The 9,262-nt window shown below is 51.6% G+C and overlaps 1 protein-coding gene across 1 annotated transcript; it reads right to left on the bottom strand.

The window, feature by feature from the left end:
• Positions 1 to 945: 945 nt before the first annotated feature.
• Positions 946 to 2,217, bottom strand: DL89DRAFT_168104 (uncharacterized protein). Its single transcript, XM_040883747.1, has one exon. It carries the CDS (start codon positions 1,922 to 1,924, stop codon positions 1,241 to 1,243), a length of 684 nt encoding a protein of 227 aa, XP_040739310.1. The 5' UTR covers positions 1,925 to 2,217; the 3' UTR covers positions 946 to 1,240.
• Positions 2,218 to 9,262: the final 7,045 nt, after the last annotated feature.

A 9,262-nucleotide genomic window follows, 5' to 3' on the forward strand; every position in this document is an offset into this window, starting at 1 on the left:
GGGCGTACCATTAGACACTTCGCGCTGGGATATATTGCTCAGTGGCGTCTTCAGCAGCGTCTTGCTCTTGCCAACCGAGTTTGGCGTCGTAAGCATAGTTGCCGCTGGGCTCTGTACCGTCTTGCGAACCACTGGCGCTGGCGGCGGCATCATTTTTTGGTCTGCAGCTGTCCTCGTTTGATGATCAACCTCCATATCAACCGGCGCCTTGGCTGTGCTACTGCTCTTATTTGGGACCACATCCCTAGCCCTGCCACTGTCTAGTGAACTGTGCAGTGCAATATCATATAGCCATGATGACTCGACAACCGGGATGCCCCATCTAATTGCCCGTTCATATTTCGGGCCCTTAAACGGCGAATGGCAGATAAGGTGTGTTGTCTGGCGCGTAAACCGCTCGCTAAACGGAATCTTGAGAACCGACGCCAGCTTTCCAATGTGGTCGCGCTCGATCCCCTCATAGCCACTAATGCTCAGCTGCATGGCGCCAGTATCTTCGATTACGTGGTCCCGAACAGGACGAAATAGCACATGCTGGCCCTTGCTGAGACCGGTATAGGCACCTTGTCTGTTTGCTAATTCGTTGAAGCCAGGGTAGCGTACACTTTCTTGCAGGCATTGTTCGATCCAGCATTCCGTGACAACATCCATAAATGGGTAATTTTCGCATACCGACTCGCAGAGATGTACCTCAGGCAGCCCACTAAGATGCACCACAACATAGATCTTGGCCACATCCTCGCCGTCAGCGAAGCAAGCCAGCGCCCCCAGTGCCGATCGAAGCGATGCCTCCGATTTTAGCGCCTTGGTTCCCTGCTGGCTGATCAGCGGCTCAGGCAGGCAACTGAGCAGATTGATGTATGACCCGCCATGCTCATTCACTACCCTCTCCAGTGTCGCAACGTCATTTGCTGAGAACCCCAAGGATGTGAACTTGCAATGCGCAAAGAGATCAGCCAGATCCAGCCTTGTCTGAGGCGCTGTCGTTGTTAACCCTAAGAGCGGCTGTTTCGACAGGCCGGGATGGAGCGCGGGACTACCAAAGGGAGGCTATGCGCAGCGACATGCGTCGGGTTGGGTTCTGGGCTCAAATGGTGGAGTGATTGCAGATCAAAGTTGAGCTGGAGATGACATATACGACGATGTCTCCTGTCTGCCGCCAAAAGCGCACCCATGCCCGCTATGTTGCAGCGGATCCTGGTGTTGCAATGTGCGCTGTCGCTTGCGTCTAAAAAGCGGGTCAGTTGATGTATCTAGCAGGTTCTCGCGGCTCAGCTGGGCACCGCTTTTGTCGACCATAAAAGGGTCGGACTCCTCCCATGCTGCACCGATCGGTCGACCAACCATCGATTCTGTGCTTCGTACTCTCCTGTCTCCACCGCCATTTGCCGCCCTGGTAGAGAGCCGAGCCGCTTGTAGACGACTGTGGCCGTAATATTGGAATTGCCAGTCCGTTGCTGTCAGCACCTACTCCGCTTACTCGTGATCTACGAGAAGAGGTTACGTGCTTTGCCGACTCCGCCATCACCTGCGAGTCGGATCTGTTTGACACTGGCACAGGAACCGTATCTGCAGACTCCTGCCGAGCAGCAGCCATCGAGTCTGGCAATGATAGCAGGTATGCAGTCTCATCTACCCGCTGCTTCGCCTTCCAGCACGCACGTAGCCAGCCACTCTGAACAACCATTGGAAACTCAAGGTGGCCCATGGACGATAACGGTGATGACCCGGTCAGCTTAAGATGATCTGGCATACTGGCCGCAAGCTGATTAGGCGGTGCCAACGCACTTTCGAGCGCCTGCAGTGTTGCCAGATCCTCGCTGCATAATTCGTCAGAGTCGTCTACTACGAAATGCGTGCAGAACGGCTGCCGACCGCTCCGTTGCGAATTATGCGTTGCCAAGTATCGAATGTGCCGATCCATAGCCCCTTCGGCGATCCATATCCCTCCTGCCTCGGCAATTTTCGTCCGCCATTCTTTCCGTCTGGCTTGTAGCTGAGCGACGCCTCAGAGAGCGCAATGCGGCACGAGTCGAACATAGGTTCCATGCCTGCCATATGAGAAAGTAGTGGTGATGACGACTGCTTTGGGGTCGGCGGCCGTTTACTGGCAGTGTTGGTGACATTAGCGACAGATGCCATGGGTCTGTTCATTGTCGGCGGGTTAACTGCAATGACTTCGAGTTCGTCGTCGTCGATATCGAGCGGACCAGTCAACCCTGGAGGTAGGTCATACGAATCAGTAGGTTCATTGAGCCAGCAGCTGTCCGGTTTCGAGTCACTGGCCGAGAGTCCGTATCGCTGCAGAATGAGAAATCGGGCTCAACATCTGATGCCCGCGTCTGTGGTACCATGGAAGGCTGCATTGAATCGCTGCGCACTAGCGCTCTGCGGTGTTCTCTGTCCCTGGCTTCCTGGCGTTTGGACTAGGGCTCTCCGGGGCACGACTCACGAGCGCAAACTTGCTCTCGTCCTGGCGAAACCCAGTGGCTACGCTCTTCCTGAACCACTCAAACGAAACAATGCTGACATCCCACAGCCGTCCGTACTTGCACTTCTGCCCGGTTAGACTGGCAGCAATTAAGTGTGTGCAATCGGGTGTCAGCTCCCCATGATACGATCCTAAGCCGCCGATGGTCAGTATCTCCGGCCGGCCATCCAGCATAGCTCTTGTACAGAATGTCATTGTGATCTATCCGTGTGGTCACCAGCCGCTTAATTTCCTCCCGCTGCTCGACAGAAAATCCTGTGGTGCATATGCGGCAGCCTGCGAACGGCGGCAGGCGAGCACGCTCTGTGATCTCGCTGACAATACCTGCGACGTCGTCTTCGTCATAAACGGTTTTGCGTCGCCGACTGGCCTCGTACTCGCACTCGGTAATAAAGTCTAGCGACACTACAGGTATGCTGGCCTTTTCTGAAGCGCGGTACTTTTTTGACTGGGCGTCTATGGTCTTCATGACCAGTTGCGTCACGGAGGTTGTAAGGCCGGTACATGTTTTGCCGCCAAGCTGATCAACGCGCCGGTGTATGTCATTCTACACAGGGTTTCTGTGAATTAATACATGTGCATAGAAATTAGCAGGTGGGGATGACCTTTGTATGCTACTGCGCCGTTACCTTTTCGCTGACGTTGAACCCACTACATGAAATACAGAAGCCCTTCAATAGCTGGAATTCGGCTGGCATTCTAGCATAAATGTAAAAGCCGATTTTTGGAATGGAGAGAAAAAAGCGACCAAATCAACAGAAACAAAAAGCTACTTTTAAAAACACGCATTGAAAGCACGCTGAATTGCGCAGTCAGGATTTGTGTGGAGCAGATCTGCTACATTCCAGTTCATGATCAAATCTAGATGTCCTCTACATACTGAATTGAGATCTGGGGCGGGGTGCTAGAGCAGAAGCATATCGGGGATCCTGCGACCACGCTCAGGCTCGCATACAGAAAAAGCTCCCATTTAGTAGCAGTTCCTCTGAGAGCGTTTGGCAAGTGGCATACACCAATACAATTCGCTATTTAGTGATGTTGCCTACAGAAAGTGCAGATGCGCATCTCATGCTGCAATGAACATGTCAGCTGGTATACAGCTACTTGCACCAGCAATCTAAGAAGCCAATGAGAAAGGTGCATAGAATAGTTTCATGGTAGGTTAACCACGCTGCTTTCTTCCAAACCTCCGCTACAGCCCTGTATATTGGCTATCGACCATTCAATAGATGGTCCGGTGCGCAAGAATGCAGTGGTTGATTTAGGGATGGTCTCACAGAAGATCATCCAAGTACGCCTTGCAGTCCACACCCGATGCGTGTGGGGATGCAACTGCGTGCAGCTGGTTCTGAATGGCACACATCTAATGGGAAGTATCCACACGGCACCTCAAAAACGCCAAGCACATTAAATTTTCATTCCAATCTGCGATATCAAAGATTTCTACAGGAAGCAAGCCCGTTCATATCAGGATATGACATTCGGCGTCTGCCAAACCGATGCCAAGAGTGATCCCGGCCACAAGTCGATCTACATTGGCTCTCCTCAAAGTGCTGAAAATATTCCAAAGAGCCTTGGCCACGATTCTTTGTGAAGATTGCCGTTTCTAAAAAGGAGCATGCACTCGCCCTATTCTGGCCGGCATAGCCGAAGCATCCTTGGCAGAGAGTTTCTGGGTGTGTTCAGTTTAAGTCTATATGCGGAATATCTGCAGCGGAAAGCGTAGCACTACGACGACATCAAGCGCACATTGTACTCCTTAAAGGCTATTATTAGCAGCAGAGAATCAGGCAGCAGAAACCAGTTTTGCAACGAGCCAAGCGCGTGTATGGTAAAGCATTTGTGAACAGGTGTTTTTTGGGTGCTGTCTCGATCGGCCACGGAAAGCGAATGCATCTATTTTCCTCTGAAAGAGTACGTTCAGTAAGCAAAAAACATCGAAAGAGAAAATAGGTGGGATTTAACAATAGAGTCTGTCGGGGTTCAAAAATATGCGTGCGGGGGTGGCCTGCAAGGAGGGGTTGTTACCGGGGCACACAACCAAGCGTCTTGGTAGGAGGGGATGAGTGCTATGTCTCCTAGATGCGCCATACCTGGAATTCCGCTATAAAAGGCGGAATCGACGCCCTTTTTCTCTTCTAGCTCCATCCAATTCACCATCCATCTCTCTTCATTCTCTTCACCACCCTACCAATCTTGTACAAAATACACGCAATGCACGCCGAGGCAACAACCCCAAATCTCTTTGTCAACAGCCGCTCTGCGCACGGGAGCTGCGATGGGCAGATGTTTTGCGGGAAGACTCCGTCTAATGCGCATTTCTGCCAGTTCTGCCAGTCATACTTTTTCACAACCGAGGGGTGGTCGCACCACCTGGATACAGTGCATCCCAATGAAATGCCAATGTACTAGTATCTTTTTCTGTCAAAGTAAAATAAATTAAGGGCGCAGGTTTAGCGAGCTAACAAAGCCCCTCAATTGCCACAATAAAGCTTAGCAAAACGAGGACATAATGCTCTACATGGCCGAGTAAAAATACAAAACACTCATTCATGCCGTGTGGCTTCTGGTGGGCTGGGTGGGACATCAAACCAATGTTCGGTGGGAATTGCGGAGACATACTGTTCGCACAAGGCCTGTTACCACGCCAAGCCCTCAAGGATTCATTGGCAGGAAGGCAGTAGTGCAGCTATGTAGCTGGAGGGCCACGGGACAGGCAGGCAGCTAGTTGCTCAAGACGGTGCAGTAGCAGCACTGACCAGGAAATCTACATATTAATAGACATACAATCAAACCACCACTCCGCCTCCTCACTTTCGCACTGGCTGGGGATCAAGGGCGCTTCTGCGCAGCACCACTGGCAGCCGGGTGACACATAGGGGCGAGGGCGAGGTGGAGACATTACAGTGATAAAGCTGGCAGGAGTGTATTCGCTACACAAAGTGATAATGAATGACCAGAAAAGCTTAGGCCTCGACGGCAGCCGGGGCAGCGGGGGCGGGGGCAGCCTGGCGCTGGGGGCGGGGGCGGCGCTCGCCACGGCGGCGGAAGTCGCGGCGGTCAGCACGACCGGAGCGGACCGGGGCAGTGACCGAGACACCGGGGAGGTTCTCAAAGTTGAGCGACTTGAGCATCTCCTTGGTATCGGGATCGATCTCGATGGCCGAGGTGTCGAGGGCCGAGACGTCAGGAACGTAGTTGTCCTTGCGCTCGCGCTCCTCCTCCTGCAGCTTGAACGAGATGCCGCGGACGGGACCACGCTGAATGCGCTTCATCAGGTGAGTGGTGAAGCCAGCAATCTTGTTGCGCAGGCGCTTCGAGGCGATGATGGCAACATCGTCGCAGATGCGCTTGTTGGTCTGGAAGTCCAGAGTGAGCTTGGGGTAGTACTTCTCAATCAGAACGCGCGAGGCCTTCTTGACGGTCTTAGTGCGAACGCGACCCTAATTCGTAGAACACGCGTGTTTACAGGTTAGTTTCGGTGCGGGCTGATGGGGGCCGATGCGTGCTCTTGTTTCAAAGGTTCGCTCTACTCCTCATTTGCGTGTGCGTGTGCGTGCGGGTGGGCTGTGACGGGGAGCGCATAGCCTCTGGACTGCGAATTCCAATTGTCCCCACCGTCCAAATGCGTTTCGCAGAAAATAAATTGTCGAGATTTTCTGCAATGAGGCCCGATTCGCAGCCTCGAAAAAATGACTTCACCCCGCGTATCCATCGTAGCCGGCACCGCATCCAAACCGCACGCCGCACGCCGCACGCCGCTGCATCCTTCCGAGACCTACCATTTTCTTATTCCTTATAAATGTCGGTTATAGAGCCCAAGGATAGGTAAAGATGGAATCAGACGCCGCGCCGCGGTGGCCAGATGCTTGAGCTTGTGCCGCGTTGGTGATCTGATCAGGGAGTAGTCTTGATCGATATTTTGCAATCAGCATGGAATCGGCTTTCATGCGCTGCTCCCACACCGGACAATGACATGGTGGCTGTAGCTCCGACGTCGCCGTGGCGGCAGCTATCTCTGCTCTGCACTATTCAACGCAAGACGCATTTACCTGGTTTACTTTTCATTCCACACATGAAGCTTGTCATTGCAAAGAGGGCTAGTGGCAGCGCATCAAGCAGCACGTCGTCGCGCTACCCACTCACCATCGAGGTGGGCGACAACGCCACGGTCGACGACGTGAAGAAGGCCGTGCACAAGCAGGTCAAGTCGATGTATCCGGACCGCCAGCGGCTGACCATCGGCGACAAGAAGACGGTTCTTGCCAACGGCGACTCACTGGCCAAGTACGAGCTGAAGGACAACGACACAATCCACATCAAGGACCTGGGTCCGCAGGTGGGCTGGACAACGGTGTTCTTGGTCGAGTACTTTGGGCCACTGCTGTTCCATTTCCTCATCTACAACATGCAGACGCTTGTCTATGGCAAGACATTCGAGTACAGCGACATTCAGCGGTAAGTGGACATCACTGCTAGTAATATTCCGGGTATTGGCTGTCTACTGATGTGTAACTACTTTGCATGTAGCCGCGCGTACTACATGGCCATGGGGCACTTCCTCAAGCGCGAGCTGGAGACGATCTTTGTGCACCGGTTCTCGAACGGCACGATGCCGATCATCAACATCTTCAAGAACTCGTTCCACTACCACATCCTGTCGGGCGTCAACCTGGCGTACTGGGTGTACAGCCCCAGCCTGGGCAAGGACACGGAGCTGGGTACCAAGCTGAGCAACCCGACGCTGCTGGCGATCTGGACGGCGATCTTTGTGTTTGCCGAGCTGTCGAACCTGAGCACGCACATCACGCTGCGCAACCTGCGGCCGGCGGGCACGCGCACGCGGCGGATTCCGTTTGGGTATGGGTTTGACCTGGTTAGCTGCCCGAACTACCTGTTTGAGAGCCTGGCGTGGACGGCGTTTGCGTGCATGACGCGCAGCATCGCCGCATTCCTGTTTTTGGCGGTGTCAACGGCACAGATGTATGTGTGGGCGGTCAAGAAGCACAAGGCTTACAGGCGCGAGTTCCCAGACTACCCCAAGTCACGCAAGGCCATGTTCCCGTTCGTTGCCTAATGGAGCAGTCTACATCTTTGACATGTGTCACAGAATCTTTACCTTTATATAAGATTTTATAGTCCAAAAAGCGTCCGACCGTCCGCTAGAACCTTTTGAATTGGTTAAAACATAAAACTCTTAAGCTTCAACACGAGTTTTAGTGGGTTGCTCTGTAAACTCCTTCTTGATCTTGTGCGGCATCTGACCTCATCGGTGAAACCAGGACGACAAGTTGTTATTGTAGTGGCCACAGGTCTCCACTAGATATTTCCATTGGTTCAGCGCAAGAGCTGCTCTCGTCGGTCGGCCTGATAACTTCCATGGCGTCATCATGGTGGTCATCACCGGCTGCGCAACACTCTTAGTATTGTTGCGCGCCCGATGCGGCTGTCCCTGACATCGACATGTCAGCCGAATCAGGTGACAGAAATCCAGGCGCCAACGAGAGCCCCGCTACAGCCTACGATATGGAGGTAGAGTCTAGCCTCTGATAAGTTGCACAAATGGCAGTATTAAAAACTCCCCTGCGCAACTCGTCTATTCCCTTTTCTCTCTTTTCTTCAGTATTAAATATACATTTAAAAACCCCTACATAGTCAACCGACACAACAGTATGTTTATTTAAGAACACCTATTGAATAAGACCATATAGCTCTTCTAGCGGCCATGCAATATTTGTGGGTTTATTTTATAAATTAATTTGTCTTATGAACATGCGTAAGCGGTAGTATTTGGGCCACAATGGACCCAGTCTGTATAAACTGATTCAAAAGACTGTATCAGTGCCAAGAGCCCCAAGAACCATGCAAGCCAGATCATTATTAATAAAAAAGTTCTTAATGGTATGCATCTGCAATATAGCAAAACTGAACAGCATCATTTCTCTTCTTGCCTATTGAATTTCTCAAATGAATATTACCCGCAGCACTACTGTCATAAAGACATCGCTTGGTGGTATTGGCTTCCGTGATTCTATGTTGCCCCGCCTAGAGCAATTTGTACACAGCGTCAATATCATCAAAGAGCATACATACATGCTTGCACGATGGATATTACTCCATCAACTAGCTGACGATGATGCTTTTGACCCTTCAATACTTGTGAAAAAGGGATTCTTTTGTTCAATTTATTTATTCATTTATCACAACCTGAAGGCAAAGACGGCCATGTCTGCTGAGGATTTCGTTAACCAGATGGACATGTCAGAACTGTCGAGCGCGGATTTCGGTGATGTAATTAGATATCATATTTATGATTATATATTACATAATGGCGATATCGAGATACATGGCGTACACAACATGAATCAAATAGCAATATACGTGGATACCGAGTTGATGACAGCATACAAGAACAACATTGTGTTGCACTATGGCACTTGCCTACAGCGGATTCTGGCCAAATTGATTGATATTCGCAGCCGCAAAAACACACTGCACAGTACAATGGGCAATGTGTCCAAGGCTGAGTTCAATAACGCATTTCAAGTGTGTATCTATACACCTGCACAGAAGCTCCGCCAGGCAGTTGCCTCTAGGTACCCTGATCTCAGTGTGCTCATCCCATCGATGCTTGCAATCTACAACAAGCTGGCACCAGTCCTTAATGCCTATGATGCCAAGGTAAATCTACTTAAGCATCTGTGTGTGTATATTCGCCTATGCCAGCTTATTGAGAATGAGCAGCTTGGCAAGTCTCCCCCAATGCTTGCC

The sequence above is a fragment of the Linderina pennispora genome (assembly GCF_002104995.1).
Source record: "Linderina pennispora strain ATCC 12442 chromosome Unknown DL89scaffold_79, whole genome shotgun sequence".
In the NCBI taxonomy this organism is placed as follows: Eukaryota; Fungi; Kickxellomycota; class Kickxellomycetes; order Kickxellales; family Kickxellaceae; genus Linderina; species Linderina pennispora.

Bases quoted from the DNA above. Each gene is read 5' to 3' on its own strand.
- DL89DRAFT_168104 (XM_040883747.1), bottom strand. From the start codon at position 1,924: ATGGATCGGCACATTCGATACTTGGCAACGCATAATTCGCAACGGAGC.